Source organism: Vombatus ursinus, unplaced genomic scaffold (assembly GCF_900497805.2).
Source record: "Vombatus ursinus unplaced genomic scaffold, bare-nosed wombat genome assembly UNPS02014814.1, whole genome shotgun sequence".
NCBI classification, from domain to species: domain Eukaryota; kingdom Metazoa; phylum Chordata; class Mammalia; order Diprotodontia; family Vombatidae; genus Vombatus; species Vombatus ursinus.
Window position 1 is genome coordinate 3064935 of NW_020954592.1, and position 23876 is coordinate 3088810.

Genomic DNA, 23876 nt, shown 5'->3' on the forward strand with positions numbered 1-23876 from the left:
GAGAGAGAGAGAGAGAGAGAGAGAGAGAGAGAGAGAGAGATTGATTTAATAGAATAGAGGCATTTTTAAGCATTTGTGATGAAAAGACCAGAGAGGTATAATAGAAACTTTGAAATGCAAACACAAGTATTAAGACAAACCTGAAAGGATAAATACATTTTGAGTAATTGCAAGGGGCTAAGCTATAATAAAATACTTGGGTTCTTGACCTCTCTGCATCATTTGACACTATTGGTCGCCTTCTCATTTGACATTGTTGATTACCTTCTCCTGGATACTCTCTGTTCTCTGGGTTTTTGTGATTCTGTTCTTCTACCAATTTCATTGCTCCTTCTTGGTCTCCTTTTCTGGATCTTCATCTATATCAAGTCCATAACCCTTTCTGCCCCCCAAGTCTTTGTCCTTGTTCCTCTTGTCTTTTCCCTTTACTCTGTCTAACTTAGTGATATTAACTTCCATAGGTTCAATGATCATCTATCTGCTGATGATTCCAGATCAATCTACCTAGCCCTAGTTTCACATCACTAGCTGCCTTTTGGACATGTTAAACTGGATGTTCCAAAGGTGTCTCAAACACAAAATGTCTGAGACAAATTCATTATCTTTTCCCCTAAACTCTCCCCTCTTCCCAACTTCTCCATTCTTTCAAGTCACCTAGGCTCTCAATATTGGTGCTATGCCTAAGTCCTCACTCTCATTCACCCCACATATCTAACTAGGTGACAAATCCTGCTGTTTGTATCTTCACAGTATCTCCTGTATATGTCCCAGTCTCTTTACTCACACAGTCATCACCCTGGTTGAGGACCTCATTACTTCTTGCCTGAACTATTCCAATAGTTCCTTAATTGTTACCCTTGCATGATGTTTCTTCCAAATCCACTCCATTCTCCGGTCAGGTACAAAAGTGATTTTCCTAAAGTATTAGATATGAATCCAACTCAAACTCCAGTGGCTCCCTATTACCTCCAAGATTAAATACAGAGTCCTCTCTCATAACTTTCCTCCCTTCTACACATTCTACAATTTAGCAACATAAACTACAGGAAACTTCATCTCCGATCTCCATGCTTTTGAATTGGTTGTCTTCTATGCCTAAAATGCTCTTCCTCCTCACATCCACCTTTTTGTTTCCCAGGCTACCTTTTAAGATTCAGCTGAGTTTTCTGTAAAAGTGTCTAAAGCAGTATCTTATATATAATACTTAGAAATTGCTAAGTACAGAATTGAATAAAGTTTACAATTAAAAAAAGAAAAGATTCAACTGAAATCATAGGAAGCCTTTTCTGGTCCCTGTCCACTTTTTCCTCCCCCAGCTGCTACTGTCTTTCCTTCTGAAATTATCATCCAACTACTTTGTGTATATGCCTACATATTTTTATATTTTCCCCATTAGAATGTAAGTTCCATGAAGGTGGGGGCTCTTTTTGCCTTTGTATCCTGAGCACTTAGCATAGAATTTGGTACATAATAGGTGTTTAATAAATTTTGGTTGACTGAATGACATTTTAATAAAGGGAGAAAAGGCAAGGGTCTCTAATATCTTGAAATGTCAAAGATTCACATAAGAAGTTGAGTATTACAAACAGAATTTGTCAGTGGTTTTGTTCTATTCTGATGGTCTTCGGAGAGTAAAGAAGAGAAAGTGAGAAAGGAATACATTGTGGAAGAAATAAGAAGGGGAAAGAAGAAAGAAAGGAAAGAAACAAGCATTAATTAAATGCCTAAACTATGTGCCAGGCACTGTGCAAAGCACTTTAAATATATTACCTCATTTGATTCTCACAATAACCCCAGGAGATAAGTATTATTATTATCATCCCCATTTTACATTTGAGAAAACTGAGGCAAACAGAGGTTAAATGAATTGCCCAGAGTGACATGCTAGTATATGTCTGAGGCCGCATTCGAATCTAAGTCTTTCTGACTCCAAGTCCAGGAAATATTTATTCCTGAATCCAAGAAATACTTATCTTTTGTGTTATATTATTTATTATTACATTATAATTATTTAATATTATATATTATATGGTATTATATAGTAATATTCTTACTATTTCTCATAATTGAGGTGATAAGGAAAGTATATAGAAAGGGAAGGGAAAGCAGTAGTCACAAGAACCTAACTCTTATTTGAACCAAACTAGAGTGTTGAACACACACACACACACACACACACACACACAGGTTTGGTGTAGAAATATAATAAAATCAACAGGAAAACAAGTGGGGAAAGATGGAAGAAGGATTTAAGAGGGAGGGAATAGTCAAAAGCAAAACAAACTTCATCTTCAGGGAATGCATATTAAGATGTATTAAAAGGAAGGAAAGTATAAGCATCTGTATTCTGGGTCTAGGTGAGGAGAGAAGAGGAAAGGCAACAGACCTTTGTTGTAAATTTGTAGATTTGTAAAACTGTAAAATTGATCACAGTCTTCCTCTTTCACCACCTTCTTCTTTGTAAAGAAAATGGCAAGGAGCAAAGAGAGTAAAATGTGTAAGGAATATTATGGAGAGAAGTACTCATTAAACAATCATACCATAAACATAAAGGGATGAACTCCCTCATAAAAGTGGAAGATAACAGATGGGTTAGAAAGCAGAATCTAACACTATATTGCTTAGAAAAAACACACTTGAAGTATAAAGTTTCACAAGGATCAACGTTAGGTGCTGAAGCAAAATTTATTATGCTTTAGGTAAACTTGAAAAGGGAAGAGTATCATTCTGTCTCAGACAAAGCAATAGAAAAATTTCATGGTTAAAAGAGATAACCAGAGGAAACACATTATGTTTAAAGATACAACAGATAAATGACACAATATCAATATTTAACATGTATGCATCAAATGACAGCATCTAAGAATTTAAAGGAAAAAAAATCAAATTATAATGAGAAATAGCAAAAACATAACAGTTGAGAAGTTCAATGTGTTCCCTCTGATTAACAAGGAAGAAGCTGAGGACCTGAATAAAATTTTAGAAAAGTTAGATATGCTAGATCTCTAAATCCCTTGCTGGGTAGAAATTTAAAAAAATATATGCATAGTGTCTACATAAAAATTTGCCACGTGTTAAGGCCTAAAATTTTTAAGACAAATGCAGAAAAGTAGAAATGTGAAACTTACTCTTTGCCAACCACAACACTAAAAAAAATTATAATCAATACTGAGCATTTCAAGAAAACATTAAAACTTAAATAAAGATTAAATAATCTAATCCTAAAGAATGTGTAGATCAAAGAGCAAATCATAGAAACCATAGACATTCTGATGAAAGAAAATTAAAACAGTAAGATATTATAGCAAAATATTTGGGATGTAGCCAAAATAATCTTTAGAGGGAAATTTGTATTTCTAAACACTTTCATCAACAAAAGATTAATGAACTGCGCAAATAATTAAAAAAAAAACTAGAGAAGCAACAAATAAAAAAACTCCAACTAAATAGAAAATTAAAAATTCTGAAAATCAAAGAAGAGATAAATTTGAAAGCAGAAAAAAAAATCCCTAAACAACCTCTATTGAATTGATAGTTAAAACCTAGGAGTTGGTTTAAGGAAGGAAAAATAAACTAATAAAATAAATATCTGATTAAAAAGGAGAGGAAAGTTAAATTGCAGATATCAAAAGGGGAAATTAACACCAAATAAGAGAAAATAATTAAAAACTATTTTGCCCAATTGTATGCCAACATAATTAAGGAAACTAAGTGGTACAATAGATAGTGTGCCCGGCTTGGAATCAGGAAGATCTGAGTTCAAATTCAGCCTCAGACATTTACTAGCTGTGTGACCCTGGCAAATTGCTTAATCTCTGCTTGCCTCATTTTCCTCATCTGTAAAATGAGGATAATAATAGCACTTACCTCCCAGGTTTATACTAAGGATCAAATGAGATAATCTTTGAAAAGCACTTAGCATAGTGCCTGGCACATTGTAAATGCTGTTATAAATGCTAATTATTATTATTATTAATTAAACAATAATTTAAATTAAATGGATGAATATATATATAAATATAAACTATGCAGATTAATAGTGTAAGAAATAGAGAATGTAAATTATTCAATCTCAGAAAAAAAAATTGAACAAGTGATAAATGAATTCCCAAAAGAAAAAAAAAGATGGATTTATAAGTAAATTCTATCAAATATTCAAAGGAAAACTAATTTCAATTTTATATAAACTTTGAAGTAATCTAGAAAAAAGTAATACTACCAAATTAATTCACTGAAACATGTTGTCTTGGTGCCTAAACCAGGGCTACACAAAACATAGAAGGGAAAAAATACTATAAACCAATATTCTGGTTTGTGATTTGTGATTACCAGAACAAAAATGTTGAATAAAACATTAGCAAAAGGTTACAGCAACTTATTAAAAAAGATTATAAACTATGGCCAGATTGGATTTATCTCAGGTATTGGGTTGGCTCAATATTAAGAAAACTACAAACACAACAGATGATATTAATAACAAAACAAATATAATCACATGATAAAAATAGATGCAGAAAAGACTTTTCACATAATATAACATCCTTTAATGTTTAAAAAAAATGTAAAAACACAGAAATAACTGGACTTTTCCTTAATGCGGCAAATAATTTCTGTCTAAAACAAAAAGTCAGCTTCCTCTGTATAGTGAAGAAATGATAGAGATCTTTCCAATAAGATCAAGGGTAAAACAAGGATATCCATTATCACTGCTATTTTTTGATAGAGTTCTAGAAATGGTAGTTATATCAATTAGTCAAGATAAAGAAATTGGGAGGATAAGCATGAAAAAGGAGACAAATATTTCTCTTCGTAACTGACATGATTGTCTACAAGTATATCCCTGAAGATTCAATCAACTAAATAATTAGTTGAAACAATAACACCAGAAAATAGGATCTAGATTAAACCTGCACAAATCATCAGCCTTTCCATATATTACCAGCAAAACTCATCAGAAAGAGATAGAAATTCCATTCAAAATAATTACATAATAGATAAAGTTTTGAGAGCCCACCTGCCAGGATACACATAGGAATTACATAAATATATCCTTAAGAAAAAACATGCTTTACAGAAATAAAGGCAAATATTGAAAATATAGTAATTGTTCATAGTTAGGCTGTGCTAATATAATGAGAATAACAATACTTTTTGAATTAATTTAGTTATTCACTGCCATACCTATTAAATCAATGAAGAATTACTTAATAGAACTAGAAAAAATACCAAACTTCATTTGGAGAAATATAATGTTAAGAATATCAAAGGAAAAAATGAAAAGGAGAAAAAAATAAAAAAGCAGACCCAGTAGTACTAGATCTCAGACTATACAACAAAAAGTAATTACCAAAAATATATAGTACTAGTTAAGAAATAGAAAAGTAAAGCCAGTTATTTACACTAAATCCAGAAACAAATGAACATAATAACAAAGAGTTCAATAAATCCAAGGATTAACTAACAGATTAATGACTTGACAAAAAATTGTCGGGGAAAATGAAAAGTTGCTGTTCAGTCATTTTTCAATCATGTCCAACTCTTAGTGAACCCACTTGGAGTTTTCTTGGTAAAGATACTGGAGTGGTTTGCCATTTCCTTCTCCAGCTCATTTTACAGATGAAGGAACTGACTTGCCTAGATTCATACAACAAGTAAGTGCCTGAGGTCACATTTGAACTCAGGTCTTCTTGACTCCAGGCCCAGCACTCTATCCACTATCCACCTAGTTGCCGTAAAATCAAAGTAGGCTGATAGAAATAATATACCACATGCCACAAGAACATATAAATAGATACCTGAACTAGACATAAGAGGTCATGTCATAAACACATTAGAAGAATAAGCAAGATGACTCTTGCAACTATGGATACGGTTAGTCAAAAAGCATTTGTTAACTGCTTACTAGACATTGGATAAAGGAAGGCTTCCTAACCAAACAAGTTATAGGGAGGATTACAGAAGATAAAATGGACAATTTTAATTATATAAAATTGAAACATTTTTGCTCAACTAGAATCAATGCAGTTAAAATTAGAAAAGAAATCATTAACAGGGAAAAAATTTTGCCATAAATTTGCCATAAAATCAGACCTGATAAAGGTCTGATATCCAAGATGTATAGATAGCCAATTCAACTCTATGAGAAGAGCCGTTCTGCAATAGATAAGTGGCCAAAGTATAGGAATAGGAGTTGTCAGAAGAAGAGATGCAAGTTATCAGCATGCATAGGAAAATTTTTTTTTCCAAATCATTTATAAGATAAATTCAAATTAAAACAAGGTTTTATCTCACACTCATCAGATTTATAATGACAACCAAAAAAAAAAAAGGATAATAGAGAGGCTCTGAGAAGAGAGATACATTGATCAATGCACTCTTAGTAGAACTGTGAATGTAAAACTGTAGAACCCAGTCTTTCTGAAAAACAATTTAGAACAATGGCCCCAAAGCACTAAGCTGTGCATACATGTTGACTCAATTATGCCACTACCAAGACTATACCCCAAAAGGATCAAAGAAAGAGGAAAAGGACACCTATGAACAAAAATATTCTCATTGTAAAAGACAAGAAACTAAAAAAAGTGTGTATCAATTGGGGAACGGCTAAACAAATTTTGTTATAAGACTACAATGGAATTTTATTGTACCATAAGAAATTATGAAAGAGACAGAGTCAGAGAAACTAGGAGGACATATATGAAGTAATGCCTAGTGTGGTGAGCAGAACCAGAAAAGTAATTTATATGACTAGAACACTGTAAATAAAAACAACTTCAAATTATTTAAGAACTCTAATCAATGCAATGACCAAATAGAAGAATAATGCAAAGAATGCTTTCTATCTCTTGAAAGAAAAATGATAGAATAGAAGTATATAATGAAACATGCATTTTCATAAATGGCCAATGTATAGGTTGTTTTGCTTGGGTTTTTTTTTTGTTCGTTTGTTTTTTTGTTACAAAGGAGAACTTTTCATTTAGGAGAAGGTGAGTTTGTTGGTGATTGAAGAGCTAGTGATAGTGATAGCAAAAGGAAAAAAAAAAAGAAAGGATAGTGGAATGTCAATGAAACACTTGACAGGCCCCATAGAAATTTGCAGTTTTATGTACTATCTATTTATGTTCTTCTTTATACATGGAAATGTCCATGTTTGTTGATATTGAATACCAAAAAATTAAAATTCTAAAAAGGTCAACTTATAAAATGCAACTTTTTAAAAAGTCTTTTTATTTTTAATAATGACAATATGGTGCATTTTAAGTGGAAGTATTATTTTGAAATGGCAAGGAAAGCATTTGCAAATATATTTAATTTTACTCTTTAAATATAACATTTTTCCATATTTTAATTATATTTAGTTTACTGTAGAAGGAAATGTCCACTTTACTTCATTATTCAAGTGAAGGGGCCCTTTAAAAATTAAACTCTATGCAAATTTATACCTAATTTTTAAAAATATTTCTGTAAACAGTGATTATAATTACTTTGGGCATAATATGCTTATTAAATTGAACTGAATTTTGTCTTTGAAAAATGAAATGGTAAGTTTCAAGCAGGTATTTGGAGGTCCACTAGGGCATCAGAAAACAAGTCTTGATAGGATTATAAGCCAGTAGGAAACCAGCCACCTCTTCCAACTTGGCAAAAGGGTTTTTGCTTTTGTTTTCCAACCAGCCCAGTGATTCCACTGACATAGGAAACTTCCAAAGGGGAATGTAAATTACCAATGCAAATTAGCACTTACTCTTCAGTATTATTAAGTTGCTGTGACTTGATTTGGATTAAACAGTTAGTATGTAACATAGGCAGAATTTGAATCCAGGTCTTCCTAACTCTGAAGCTAATTTATGCCCACTATATTAGGCTACAATTATTCCCAGCACCTGTTTGACCTCTCTAAAGGTCACTCGAGGAACTCAGTGGGTAGCATATATGTTTCTACTAACGACCCCATATTTTAACAATGTGATCTTGAGGGAGGTTTGGGGTTTCTCAGATTTGTGTGTGTGCTCTACTTTTCCATACTAAGCCCATATCCCGAGTGTGCAGCCTGTTATCTCCAGATTCAGCTCCCGCCCCAGCAAAGAGAGACAGAAGAGTCTTGGCCAATCACACTGGTCAGTCATTCTTCATTACAGCTGAAGCTATTTCCAACTCTGTAGTTTTCCATTTCTCATGGAGAGGTAATGCAACATGTCAAGCTTCAGCAGTTTCTTTTTTTAAAAGTTATCTGAACTCAAAAAATATCTTAAGGAATTTCCTCCCCTGCTTCCCCTAATCCAAGCAGCAGCAGAGATTTTGCTGAGACTTTGAAAACAAAATGTAGCATTCGTGACATCCTTAGAAAAGAGCACATGCAAACTTAAAAGCTCAAATGAGGAGCAGGAGCTGCTATCTAAGCCAGAGTTTAAGCCAGGTGGTATCCCATAGCTGCTCTGACTGGGTGGCACTAATTTTTTTTTTTTTAAATCAAAACTTCCCCAGATTTTTCTGCAGAGAAAAGGAATCAGGACATGGCTCTAGGTATATGTGGTTGAGAAGAGAAGCTGGTACTTTTTGTGAAAAGCAGGACTGAATTGTCTCTACTTATAAAAGAAGCAGTAAGGAGGACCAAATCTAAACTGTTTCAACTTCTAATTATTTTGTCCCTTCCCCAGGAGGGGTTAGCAACTTTTATAAACTAACTACAACTCTGTCTCCTTAGTATTTCCTTCACTCTTGGTGAAATATTTGTACTAGATCCCTGATTTCAGAAACAAACAGGGCTTTCTTTTAGCTTTAGCTAAAACTGCTTCCGTGGCTCTGTTCAAGTCTCACAGGCAGGACAAGACAGTAAGTCTTCAGGGCTTTCACCATGGGGTTTCACCATTTTCTTTTGTCCGCAGAATGAAGCACCCTAAAAAAACAGCACCCCCTTATATGTGACTAAGCAAGGGAAAAGAACGCCAAATGGGGCTTGAGAAATCAGCCAAGTTCTGAGGGAATTCCCAGAGATATATTTGAAAACAACCTGTAATTTTCATAAGGCCTTTCCATATGAGCAAGAATGGTATTTTGCTTTTGTTTTCCCCTTCAAATAACATGCTAGTGCAAAGCATGCACACTTTTTTTGTACTCAAGCCTCTGCCAAGCCTGAACAGAGTTAGTGGGGAAAGATGCAAAGTAAGACAAGGTGTCCTGGTAAAGTACTCAGACATCAGTTGACCCCACAGGAAAAAGGCCTTGCAATAATGAAACAGAATTATCAATGCTCTTAGAAATCAATTTGAATTTCCTTTTCTGCAATCCTAATTTTTCCAAGGGAGTACAATACAGTTAAAATTGTTGAGGACAATATGGTAAGTAGTCTACTTGAGACAATGTCAAAGGGTTTAAATTAATGTCATGGGTTTAAATTGGTCAAATATTATATTTTCTCTTGGACTCACTTTTCCTCCTTCCTGAATCTCTCCCATCCATACATACTGAGAAAACTCCTCCAGTGTTTAAATGAGAACACATTTAAAATCTCGCAGAACAATTCTGAGTCTTTTAAGAGTAATTGGTTTGAAACATCTGAGGGCAGTCACGGAGGCAACCAATACCAAACCTAAGAGACTCTGCAGTGTTAATTCCTGACAGCACATTTATTAGTAAAGGGTCTGGAGTTGCCATTTATCTTAGACTGACAGTGTCTGGCAAAACAAGAGCTAGACAGAAGAGGGAAAAAAACCTAACAATTCTATTCTATTTAATACATAAGCAAAACTGCATTATATAAAGTTCTATTACCTACACTGAACCTGTTCTTATGTATATAAACATGTATACATATATGTAATGTGTATATGCACATGTATACACATATAACATATACAAAGTGTATGTATGCATGTATATAGATATATATGTACACACATATACATATTTATTCTTAAATTCCATAAACCAAGCCCACTTCTTTCAGCTCCCATAAAGAAACTGACTACAGACGTCAACACCACATCTCCCATAGAGAAGAATCAGAAAATGAGCATTATTATGCTTTGGAGTTCAGTTACCACAATATTGACACCCTTAAAGGTTCATAGCAATAGAAGAGGGCACTACATGTTCTGTGGACATTACCAACCTTGATAAATAGGAGAGTTTGAGAGAAATCTGTCACTGTTATTAGTGATGTTACCTTCTGACAGCATGCCCAGTGCCTCATCAGAATTATGGCCATTCACCACCACTGTCTTCTTGGGAGAATAGCTTTCATAGTTGAGGGACGAACCGGCTTGTGAGGCATAGGCATGTTCCCCAGCTGATGTCGACAAAGATTCCCACTGTATCTCTTTCTTTTGACACTTGAAATCCAAGTTGCATCCAGTCCAGCCATAGAAAGCCAAGGAGAAAAGAAAGCCTTGTACTGGGTTCAGTATTCCCTATGAGACACAGGGGGACGAATAGAAGGCAGTCAATGCAATGTCATGATGCAAGCCTTGAGAAGATAAACAGCCAGTTTGTTTGAACCAAGCAACTGACAAACATTTATTAAGTATTTACTACGTACCAGGTGCTGTGCTAAATCCCTTGGACTACAAAAGATTTATGGTCCCCAAAATCAAGGTTACATTCTATTGGGGTTACACTAATAAGAATATACTTAAGAATAATATGCTTAATAATATAATATTATATATATATGGAGATAGGGCCTGGATCTGTGAGTTCATTGGTACAAAGAAGTCCCAGATGAGCAAACTCCTTCTGCAATACAGGTCAGCACAGTTTATAAAGAGTTTCCTAGAGCACAGAAAGTAGGAGTGTGCTAGTACCTGTTTGCTAAGCAATCCCCGGGGTGGAGGGGCAGGGAATGTACCCAGGACATACATTTAAGTTGAATCTGCATCATTAATGTTTTCTCCATCACTTTCTGAAGTCTAGATGTAGTTTGCAGATTTCTGAGACGTAAATGTTCACATTGAACATTTTTAAATTGGCTCTCACAAAGTGCCTGTTCAAGCTGGTTCCAGCACACCTCTGACTGGAAAGTAAGAAGATTCGTCTGGTGTCACACAACCAGTATGTATGACAGTATCCAGATCTCCATGATGACATTCTACCTCTCAGTGTGTGTGTGTGTGTGTGTGTGTGTGTGTGTGTGTGTGTGTGTATACAGAATACATAGGAAATAAATATGAGGTAATTTTGAGGAGAGTGGTGGGTACTAGCAGCTGGAAGAAGGAAAGTATTATTTATTAAGTTGTACTTGAGCTGGGTCCTGAAGAGAACAAGGGATCCTGAGAAATGAAGATGGGGAAGGAGTGCATTCCTGAAATGGGGCACAGCCAATGCAAAGGAATAGAGATGGAAGGTGTATTATCATGTGTGAGGAGCAGTGAATGAACCCAAATTCTACTCAGCGTGCCTGTGCTGCCAAGACAATGGAAAAAGCTACTAAGCAGGGACTTTGGGGGAAGCAAGAGCTTGAGAACAGGCAGAGAAGAGGGGCTGTCACTGCTATCCTCTCGGAAAGAGAGGACTAGGAGCTAGTGAGAACTTGCCTGATGTTCTGCTGGCTGGCTTGGGGAGTCAACCCAGACTTCTCATAAAGCGTTGTGCTCCATATGGTTAAAAAAAAAAAGGCTCAAGGCTTCAAAATGACAGTGAATCAAATTAACAACAAAGTCATTTTTAATACAGAAGCTCCCAAGTGCACTACTGCTGGCAGTTCTAAAAAGATAATTTGGAATTATACCCCAAAAGTCAGTAATTTACATATACTCCATGACTCTGTAATACCATTGCTATGCATATAATTTCCAAGGAGATCAAAGACACAGAGGCCATTGTAGGTTATAAGCAGCTCTTTTTATACTAACAATGAACTGGGTTGGGAGGAAGGGAGTAGGTTTCTATTCAGTGGAGAATGGATGAACAATTTGTGGTGTAGAAAAGTGATGGAATATTACTATACCATAAGAAATGATGATATTAAGAATTCAGGGAAACATGGGAAAATATTAGTGTACTGATGAAGAATTAAGTAAGCAGAACCAGAAAAATTCCTACATAAACATATGTACATATATGGGTTTGTGTGTGTGTGTGTGTGTGTGTATACACACACATATATAGGCATGCCTTGTTTTATTGTGCTTTGCAGATATTACATTTTTTACAAATTGAAGGATTGTGGCACTCCAGTATTAAGGTCTATCAAAACCATTTTTCCAACAGCATGTACTCACATCATGTCTTTGTGTCACACTTTGGTAGTTCTCACAATATTTGAAACTTTTTCATAATTACTATTGTAATTCACAGTTACTATTGTAATTGTTTTGGGGCACCACAAAACCATATAAGATGGCAAGCTTAATTGATAAACGTTGTATGTGTTGTGACTTTCCACCAATCAGGCTTTCCATTTCTCTTCCTTTTCTCAGGCCTCTCTATTGCCTCAGACACAACAATATTGAAATTAGGCCAATTAATAACCCTACAATGGCCTCTCAGTGTTCAAGTGAAAGGAAGAGTCGATTGATGTGGTAAATTTCACTGTTGTCTTGTTTTAAGAAATTGCTACAACCACCCCAACCTTGAGCAACCACCACCCAGACCAGTCAGCAGCCATCCATATCAAGGTAAGACGGTCCACTAGCATAAAGGTTATGACTCGTGGAAGGCTCAGATGATGGTTAGCATTTTTTAGCAATGAAGTATTTTTAATTAAGGTATATGTGTTGGGTTTTTTTTAAAGACATATTTGCACTTAACAGATTAAAGTATAGTGTAAACATAACTTTTATATGCACTCAGAAACCAAAATATTTGTGATTTGCTTTATTGCAGTGATCTGGAACTGAACCTGCAATATTTCCTAGGTATACCTGTACAAAATAAATATAAGGTAATTTGGGTGAGAGGGATGGGTACTAGAAGCTAGAAGGAGAAGGAAGGCTTTATTTAGAAAGCGATTCTACAATTGAAGAAGACAAGGGATTTTAAGAGGTGAAGGTAAGAAGGGAATATTATTTAAAAATATTGAAAGGGGGCAGCTAGGTGGCGCAGTGGATAGATCACCGGCCCTGGATTCAGGAGGACCGGAGTTCAAATGTGACCTCAGACACATGACACTAGCAAGTCACTTACCCCCATTGCCTAGCCAAAAAAAATAAATAAATAAAAATAAAAATATTGGAAGACTTCAGAACGGATCAATGCAGTGTCTGATGATAACTTCAGAGGATTAATAATAAAGACTGCCTCCTTTTATCAGAAGGGAGTGAGATATAGATGGCAAAGAACACTGACAAATGTGTTGATTAATTCTGCATTTGTTTGTTAAAAGGGAAGGTTCTATTGTGGGAGTAGAGGATGGAGTTATCATGGAGGTGATTCAATAAAATATTTAAAAGATCAAAAAAAGAAGAAATTAGGTGAGTTTGTCATGGGCTGTATATAATGAAATCATTATGATTTTAATTATCACAACTTCTCTCTCTCAGTGCTCACTGACCTCAACTCTGAGGATTCCAACTACTTCTTGTGGACAAAATGCCACCCTGGGAGGTCTCCACCCTAGGAATCTGTTCTCTTCATTGGTGATTCTCTCCCCCAACACACACCTGTTTGGAAAGCTTCTCAGCCATATTTCACCTAATTCTCAACTCTCTCTGGACTCCACCCTTCCCCTCACTTGCAGCACTGCCCCTTCTTGCCATTAGGACCCGTACCCCTCTTCCTTTCCTCCCTCTTTTAAACAACTTCCCCAATTAGAATGTAAGTAAGCTCCCTGAGGGCAGGGACTGCCTTGCTTGTCTTTGTATCCCTAGAGCTTAGCACAGTGCCTAACACATTGTAAAACACAATAAGTGTTTTATCTAGATATTTCATAATATGTACTCTAGAAATTTGCCAGGAATAAGATCACAACATAATGGACTACAACATCACCTCAGAGATAATCAAATCTAATCCCCTTGTTTCACAGGTGAGGAAATTGAGTCACAAAAGGTTAGATAACTTACTTAAGATCACATGGGCAACCAATCATTCATTTATTTATGTTATTTCAGGACATTGGGATATAGTTCATCTGGATCCAGTCACTAGAACTCATTGAGGACCTCAACATATTTTCTTATCATCTCCTCGCTTATTTAGGGTTATCTACTCCGAGTTAATCATTTTTGTTCTACCTTTCTCAAGCTAATGATCATTTCTCATTGGAAAAGAAAAGAAGTTGAAAAATTCTGTTTTCTCACCATCTTCTGTTATCCCATCCCCCAAGTAGTGGCCATAGCCATTCTTTGATCCTTCCTGTACTCTCAATTTAGAAATAGGAATGAGGATTGGGATATAGGGACTAGACCTTTGATTTCCCTGATAAAGAAATGAATGTCTAAGTGAGGAAACTCCCTCTAATAGTTCATTTCAGCACCTTCTCTGTAACTTATAGAGGGTCACACAGCCAGTATATATCAGAGGTTCCTGATAAACCTTAAAAAAGTCCCAAGATATCTTTTTTTGTTGTTTTCAGTATTCACTGTCATCCCCATCTCATTCTAGAATTTAATGTTCCTAATACAATCACAGGTGCATGCTGATTTTTAAAAATATTCATCCTTATTTAACTGTTCTTACTCTCATTTTGGTTATGTGTGTGTGTTTTAATGTTAGTAAGGTCTCTGTGCTGCCTAATTAGTCACTATGAAATTCTTCTTTTTCTTCCTTATCAGAACCATTTTTCCTTGTAGCTTCAGAATTTTATTCTTGAAATCTTATTTTACCCTTGGGCTGACTGTTCCAGTGGAGTGGTGATTGGCTCCCAGAGTTTTCATTATTTCTATATCAACAACCAGTTCTTCCTTATTGGTCAGAATGAGATTCAGAACAGCAGTTTCTTTGTTGTTTCCTTCAGGTTTTGAAGGATGAAACTACCATTAGGATAAGTCACAAATTGCTCAGCTGCTCTGCTTTTTGGCAGAGAGCACATGAACACATCTAGATAACTGAAGTGCCCCACTTATGACTATATTATGTCAGTTCTATTCCCCAAACTCCTTATATTATTCCTGCTCTTGTCTGAGTAGTCTTTCATATTCCCATAACAATATAGCTTCTGTTTCATCCTCTGTAAATCCTTACTCGTCATTTTGTCAATAAGCATTTATTAAATGCTTATTATGTGCCAGACGTTGTGTTAAGTGTTAGAGATAAGGACAAAGGTAAAAACAGTTCCTGCTCTCCAGAAGTTCACATTTTAATGGGGAAGTCAATATGCAAACAACAATGTATAAACAAGACATATCCAGGATAAATTGGGACTATTTCAGAAGGAAGGCACTGATATTACCACAAGCTGGTGCAGTGGAGAGAGCACCAGGCCTGAGAGTCAGGAAGATTCATCTTCCTGAGTTCAAATCTGGCCTCAGACACTTTCTAGCCCTCTGACCCTGGGCAAGTCACTTAACCCTGTTTGCCTCAGTTTCTTCATCTCTAAAATGAGCTGGAGAGGGAATTGGCAAACCACTTCAGTGTATTTGCCAAGAAAACCCCAAATGGGGTCACAAAGAGTCAGACACAAATGAAAATGACTGAAGAACAATGAAAAAGGTTCCCTGCAGAAGATGGGATTTTAGCAGAGACTTGAAGGAAACCAGTAGGTATAGTAAGGAGGGAAAACATTCCTGGCAAGAGGGATAGCCAGTAAAAATGTCCGGAGTCAGGAAGTTGAATGTTTTGTGTGAGGAACGTCAAGGAAGCCAGCATCATTGAGTCATAGACTATGTGGAGGGGAGTAAGAAGACTGGTAAAGTAGGAAGAGGCCAAGTTGTGAGGGGTTTGAAAGTCAGAGGATTTTATGTTTGATACTGGAGTAATAAGAAGCCACAGGAATTTTTTGAATGCGATGGAGGTTGCCTTGGTCGTGTAAATACTCTTCACTACATTCTCTTGGGTTTCTTATATGAGTATAATCTCACATGCTTTTTCTTTACTTTTATCTTTCTATTTCATTCTTCTACCATTTAATTTCACAGTGCAGCTTAAAACTCCTTTTTTGCCCTTTTACATCCATTTTCTTTTTTTGTTTCTTCAAAGCAGTTCTTCTATTCATTCAACAAACATTTCATTCTTCCTGCTAACCTAGAGAGTTGATATGTATTCTTTCAACTTCTCAATCTTTTTCATCAATATATAACCAAACTTTGAGTACAGAGAGTCATGACTTGATACTAGCACAAACACAAACACAGAACACACTCTGCAGGTCATTTGAAAATTTCCCTTGCTTTCCCATATTTGCTTGAAGAAAGATTCTCAGTAATTTGTCTTCTTTTCAGTAGCACTCGTTTAACTCTTGGGGCTAAGTACTTTATCAAACTGTCTGTTTTCTGTAACTGTTCATTACATGGACAGCTCTGTTGCTGGAGCTTCTGAGAGAAGTTTAATTTATTTAGGCCAGGCTTCCTGCCTTTCTGACAATAAGATTGTGTAATCCACTTTAATCAGCACATTCTTGTCATATCCCAATATAGAACAAAGCAAACAGAAACCGATTCACAAGGCGAAATTCAATTATTGGATCTAATTATGTCTATCTACCTTGTTACTCCTTCCCTTTGATCTCCAGGTATCTGCCTATATTTTCTTGGCCATTTGGTTCTCTTGTACCACCTAGAAGATGAGACTTAATTTATTTATCAGGTAGGAGAAAACACAAGATACAAATCCAGCCTGGAGTTGGAAAGGTGAGACTAAAGTTTAGGTGAGTGATTGGAGCTGGATATATACATAATTAGGATATATACATCTCCACGGAAATGATCACTGAAACCATGGGAATAGGTGAGAGCAACAAGGGAGAGAACATATAAAGAACAAGAAAGTAGGCCAGGACAAAACTTGCATGACCCATTTTTGTGGGAGGAAGAAGTTAAAGCTTTGAAGAAGGTTGAGGAGTGCTAAGAGATGTAGGAAGAAAGTAGATTCACAGCATCTCTGAGTTGGAATTGACATTAGAGGTTATTTGGTGTGTCCTATAACTGAATGTATTAAATCCCACTTAGGATATCCCTGAGAAGTGGTCACCTAGCTTGAAGGTCTCTTGTGAGGGTGCCTGATCATAAGACTGACCAAAAGCATTAATCATGCCTCTGGGGGCTTTAAACAGCTAAGCCCTAGGAACATTTGGAGTTTATAGTTTGAGTCAGTGAAGGCAGGAGCCAGCAGTTGGGGAAGAAGTCAGCTTTTTACCTCTTTGGGGGGAAGGGGAGAGAAGGGAATTTTCTCTCCTTCTTCTCCCCCCGCCCCCATTAGCCACAGTGTCTAGGAATGGATTATTTGCCCAGAGGGAGACACCTCATCCAGTAGCTGGAGGGTCCATTCACGAGAGTCTAAAGCACAACTAAGGGAGCAGATATACACAGTTCATGTACAGAGAGCCAGTCAGTCTTGCAATACCAGAAGTAGCTTTGAGGTGTGCAGATTTACTATTGATTCAAGAGATAGCTATCCATAGCAAAGAGTTGAGCTTTAGGGAAGAGAGAAAGGCTTCAGGACACCAAAACACTAGAGCTGAGACTTGCTTTGACCACATGTATTTCCTATATGCCTTCTACTATCACTGTACCCTAAGTTTGTGTATTTGTGAGAGAGCGCACCTGAGATTTATGTTGGGAATGTTCTGTAGCTATTGTATGTACTATGCAGTCTTGGTAGATGGCTCTTGGCCACCGCTGAGAGCTAATTGTGTCTACTGGCTGATCGTTAATGGAAAGTCCCCCAAGGAGGTCTCCTGACCTTTAAAAATAAGTACCTATGGGGGCAGGTAGGTGGCACAGTGGATAGAACACTGGCCCTGGATTCAGGAGGACCTGAGTACAAATCCAGTCTCAAACACTTGATATTTACTAGCTGTGCGACCTGGGCAAGTCACTTAACCCCCATTGCCCAACCAAAAACAAACAAACAAACAAACAAACAAACAAACAAAAAGAGTAAGTACCTATGGGGTATCCTACTTGAACCTTTGAATAGCAGCCACCTTCTAGAGGGCCCAATGTACCAGTGTAAGAGCAAATGAAGGGAACTAGCTTAGAGGAAGTACCATGTATATAAAAAAAGGAAAACTGGAAAGCCATCTTTGGAGTTGCCAAGTCACCCCAGTTTGTGGAACTGCAACATTATTGCCCTGATCAAATGAGATAATATTTTTAAGGTGCTTAGCAGAGTGCCTGGCACATAATAAGTGTTATGTAAATTCTTCATCCCTCTCCTCCAAATCTGAATGCAGATTTGGCAGATGTGGAGGCCTGTAGCACCCCACTCTCTTCTCCCAGAGCTGCACAGAATAGCTTGCACTAAATCTCTTTTAGACACATAAGTCCTATTTATGGGCTTGCTTTTCTCCTCTCTATAGGGGACAAGGTTACAGAATAATCATTCATTTGGAAAAGAATTTGCCACCAAATGAAGGATGGACAATTGGCAGAAAAAACTAATCAAGGCTCCCTTGCTCATTTTTAAATTCCTTCAGCTCAGGGAGACCTTCGAATTACTGTAGAAGTAGCCCTGATTTGAATGCAAAAAACAAAATCTAATAGACTATTTATTATTATAAACTGTTGTGAATATGTAATGCATTTTGATAAAGAAACTAGAAATTTATGTCCTTTCTCTTTGTTGGCTTCTTTCAGCTTTTGTGTATTAGAGTTCTACACATAGAGTCAATCGAACAAAGCAGAAGGTGAGGACAATTTGAGTTCTAAATGTGAACCTCCCTGCATCAATAAGGCTGGGATTGTTTTAGAGCTGTTTTTAAAAAATGTGAGTCCTCCCATATTCAAATAAGGCATAAATGTTTTTAAAAAGGACAGTTCCTCCAACACCCAGATACAAATTTACAAATATACAAGTCATTTCCGAGTATCAGTTTCCTCCTCTATAAAATAAAGGGATTGAATAAAATGACCTCTAGGGTTCTTTTCAAGCTCTAAAGTCTACGATCTGTTGCTATGGTGCCCTCCCTGCTCTTTTGAAGTATAAGAAAGATGAAAATCTGGTTGACCTACCATAGTAAACCATGTGATCAAGGTTGCATTTCTAACATTTTTCAAGGAGCTTCCATTGATATCTGGCTGTGTTTCAAGGTAGAACAAAAGACTTTCGTTGATGATATTCGGCAACCAGCTGTCAGGAGGATAAAGGTACATAGTAAAAAGAACAAGAAACAAAATTAGTTTTTAATGATGAGGTCCTGTTATTAAAAGCAAAATTTATGGTGACTAGAGTCAAGGAACTAGATGTCTGTTTACTCTGGTTACTTGTAGCCAGCAATGAAAATAAACAATATGTGTAAATGGCATTAGATCAAGAAATGTTCAGTTCTTTGACTCAGACTAAAACAAAGAGAACAAAATCTAAGGAACCTCCCTCTCCCAACATCCTTGTATTCTACACTTCCTCACAGTATAAAATTACCACATTATATTTAAGATTAGTTAGAATTTGTCTGGAATATGCTTTGCTTACTTCAAGAATCTATGATTTCATCTGTGGAGATGAAGAAGAGAGAAAGGAAGAAAGAGAAAGAGGGGATAGAGAAAGGGAGGAATGGGAAGGAAAGAGGAGAAAGGGAGCGAAGGGAGAAAAGGGGGTACAGTTGAAAATTCGATAGTATTTTAAGGTCTGCTTTTTAAAAATATTTTTAAACTATTGCATTACTTGATCCTCATGATGACCCTAGGAGGTAGGTATTACTGATATTATTATACCCATTTTATAGATGGAAAAATTGACTCAGAAAGGTTAAATGACTTGATCATTGCCATTAAAGGGGAATGGGGAAGGGAATAAGTATTTATTAAACATCCACTATGTGCTGGGCACTATAATAAGTGACAGAGGCCAGATTTGAACCCAGACCTTTGCTAAATCCAAATCCACTGTTCTTTATACCTTAGAAGCAACCCTTCTATACATTAGCAGATAATATTCGTTGAGCTGCTGTCGTTAAAAAAAATAGTTAGTTCGTTGAATGAGCCTCCCCAATAAGAAACCTCCCCAAATTTAGTTAGGCTGGTCCTCAGAAAAGCAGGTAGGATCAAAGATATAGAGCTACAAGGGACCTCAGTCGCCATCCAGTCCAATCCTCTAACTTTACAGATGAAGAAATTAAGGTCCAAGTAGTAACTTGGCCAAAGCTATTTGGGCGGTGAGTATCAGAGCTGGGATTTAAACCCAGGACTTCTAATTCTGCCCACTCTATCATGCTGTCTCCCAAACTGTTAGCATTCCAGTACTGGGATTTTTTTCTATCTTGGTAATTCCTGTTAGAGCTGTTGCTTCTCGGCCATAAAGAACCCAGAGTTCTCTCCATTCCACCAGGAGGTATCAGAATAGGGCTTTACGGGGAAGATTGTCTACGACAACCAGAGGGCATAGGAGATTGAGGGCTGGACTTGGATGCTGCCACCATCCATTAATTAGCCCACTGATCCTAGGCAAGCCACTTAATTTCTCACAGTTCTCAGTTTCCTCACCTACAAAATGGGGATAATTAATAGTATTAGTAGTTTATGGGTTATATAACCAAGACCAAAATAATATCAATTAACTTGGTATTAGAAATGTAACTGGTAGAGGATTTTAGTGGACTTTGGAAGAGTAAGCCAATTTTCATAAGAGTAAGGAAATTTATGCTTCTGGTAGTGTCTAAACAAACCTCATGTCAGGTAAATTATTAATACCACAGATGCCTGTACTGTATCTGGAAGTATCATTTAACCACAGTGAAGAGCTTTTTGAAACCAATCTGTCTTCACATTGGTTTCAATTCTATTTTAAAGGGCACCTACTTAAGACCCTGTTACCATCTGCCCTTAGCTTAGCTGTGCATCATCCCACCATGGCAAGTTACCAGTGATGAATTGTCTCTGTCCTTAGATAAAGAAATTCTAGCTGAGAGAACAATATCATCTGGTGATTCTTTCAAGTCTTTTAAAAATGTTATAACCCAATACTAACTCCAGCCACGGAGTGAAATACCGGATGCAGATGGTTGGGAAGTTGGGAAACTAAACTTGGGACTCCTTGTTTCATGGGCTTTACATATGCTTGAGTAAAACTGAATAGTTTTCCAGAAGTTTGTGCATTGTGAACTTGCTTTCCTGTTCTCACTCCATTTCCTCAAAGGGCACCTCACACAAGTTTCAAAGATTTCCTTTCCAAAGACTTCTCTTTGAAACATCCAGGTCACAACTGGATCAAGCAAAATGGCAAGTTGCTTTCAAATCCTCCCTCCCCACTCCAGTGATGAAAGTGTGTATAAGAGAGGTTACCAAATAATGAACACCAGCATAATTTTGAAAAAGCGAATTTGAATCACTGCTCCCAACCGCCTTTCATTCTCTGTGTAAATGCCTTGTCTTCCTTTGAGTAAAGATGCCACTGAAAAGAATAGAAGGGAACTATTTAAATGGTCTTGTTCATTATTAACAGAGATGGTACAATGATAGTGAAAGAGACAAAGCTAGATGTAACCCAAGGAGCTTTTAAATTATTCAGATGCAGAGTAGCTTGGGGGCAAGGTAGAAGACTGAGAAACTCCACCAGAATATTAAAGCTAACTTCCCTGCAGGCCATTTGGAATATGACAAATGAACTATATTTAACATACCATGATCCAACACTATACAGGGAAACCCTGAACTGAACCACAATTAAATCCATGCATGGCAGTTCTTGCTGTATTCACAATATCAACTTCTCACAATTAAAAATACCTGCTTCTTTAATATACTTCCTTTTCCATGATGAAAGGCAAGGAACAGTTCTAGTACCCTGTTTGAAGGTTGGGTGCTACTGCTAAAGAAAGATTCTGGATCCATCAGGTAAAAAGTTGCTAGTTGATTCCTAAACATTCAATTCCCTCTCACTATCACAAAAGCCCTACATGAGAATTCTCTAGCTTCGTCATAGTGTCTAAGTCCAGTTTGAGCAGTCTGAAAAGCAGACAGGCAGGAAGGTTTTTTGATGACCAAAATACAGCACCAAATCTAGACAGGTTTTGCTACTGATAGATATATTTAATAAAGGCAGGAAGATAGGGTAGAGAACAGTGACCCTGCCTAATTCACTCACCTTTTTGTTCTAGCTCAAATTAATTTGCATACCAAACCAGAAAAGAATTTGGGAATTTCTAGTCTCATCTCCTTCTGGGACTAAGGACTGTGATCTGGGTATGAGGCATAGGATTGAGGAGAAAAGACAGTCTTGGACTGGGGTCACTCTGAATCATTTTTGTTAGTAGTCTGGTTATGATTACAGAGTGAGTGGTCTTATCAGGTGCATGTTTTCTAATCACTGCACCCTAGCTGACTGGAGCTGAAATATCTGGCAGGGGCCACTGAAGAGATGAATCTCATAAACTGGTACCAGGGGAGTATTACCCAGTAGAGACTAGCAGAGTGACACACACTGGAAAGCAGGCTGATGACATCAAAAGACATCAGCAATCCTGCAGTTTTAGAGCCATACTCTCATGTACCCTAGCCACATGTGTCCTTAGGTGTGTGCCCCATGGGTAACCCCTATGAATTTCTATTTTCCATTGATTTGTATCTCTGTCATAGTATGCCCCAGTTCTAGGTGGAGGAAGGAGGGGAAGAAAGACATAATTCATTGTTACTTTTCCTACTATACTAGTTTATTAAATAAATGCCTTTACTTTGATCATACCCTCTGAATGACTAGTAAATGTAAACACATTGGTGGGGTCTTGTGTACTATGATCTTGAATGGGTATAAATCATTAGAACATCTTGGACTTAGGGCAGCTTCTCCAGATGTCCCACAAACTATTGCTATTTGACTGAAGACTTCTGTAGTTCATATTAATTTGCTAGCCCACATTCTTTTTTTATATGTGTTTATATATATATATGTTTCATTTATATATATAAATATATAATATATATTATATATTATTTATATATAATATGTAAATGTATGTAAATATATAAATTATATATGTGTGTGTGTGTATATATATATGTTTCATTATTCTTACATGTTTGGGGAACAAAGGGAAATAAAGTAACCTGCAGAGTCCAAAGAGACCATGTATATCCTAAGTCCTTTACAAAACACTAGATTAAGAGATACATCTACTCCATTGTCAATATTAGAGGCATACAATTTGTGACCTCTGTTACCCACCTACCAGTGAAGCATCATCACCTTTACCTGCCATAACTGTCTTTTGGAACAGGATGGGATTGGCCAACAAAACTAGCAGAAGTGGCACGTAGGTAGTCACATAATGGGGCACTGCATGCTCCAGGCCACTTTCACAACTGAGGGGAAAAAAGTAAAAGTTACTTGTTTTTTGATACCTGAAGCTTTGATTTTGTTGGCTTGTAATAGACTACTCAGCTAGCTGTGCAGAAAAGCTGATGAAAGTAAGGAGGAAACATAGCACATTTACTTCTGACTCACTCCAAAAGAAATAGGTCTCATTTATATTGGCAACAAATATTAAATAAATCAGGGAGAAGAGCAGCACGTTTTCAGTTCCACTTAAACGGGATCCCATATATTATAACCCTGGAAAGGAGTAAAAGAATCCTTCTGATAGCGTAACAATAAGGAAGGAAGGGACACACAGGAGCATGATGGGTTTTTCCACTTTTTCCACTTCCCTTCAAAGGGAAGGAGAGAAAACACAATAGACAAAAGGCTTAAGTCACAAAGTAAGTTTTTCATATTTCAAATGAGAATCATTCTGACCATTATGACTAGTAAGTAATAGTTATTCCCAAGGAAACATGTCATGAAAATAAAAGACATAGGACTTGGTGATCACTGCAAAGCCACAGGTATATACACACACACACACACAC

General features: G+C 36.6%; 1 protein-coding gene across 2 annotated transcripts in view; it reads right to left on the reverse strand.

Moving 5' to 3' along the window:
* GPR143 (G protein-coupled receptor 143) overlaps positions 1 to 23876 on the reverse strand; it is a 57891-nt gene that overhangs the window by 12537 nt on the left and 21478 nt on the right. Inside the window, exons 5-8 of one of the 2 annotated variants that reach the window (XM_027835415.1) lie at positions 23221 to 23330; positions 21315 to 21423; positions 19047 to 19164; positions 10166 to 10409 (exon numbers count right to left, since the gene is read on the reverse strand). In XM_027835415.1, coding sequence (XP_027691216.1) covers positions 10166 to 10409; positions 19047 to 19164; positions 21315 to 21423; positions 23221 to 23330 — 581 coding nt within the window. The remainder of the gene's footprint in view (positions 1 to 10165; positions 10410 to 19046; positions 19165 to 21314; positions 21424 to 23220; positions 23331 to 23876) is intronic. The other variant, XM_027835416.1, reaches the window with a different exon arrangement.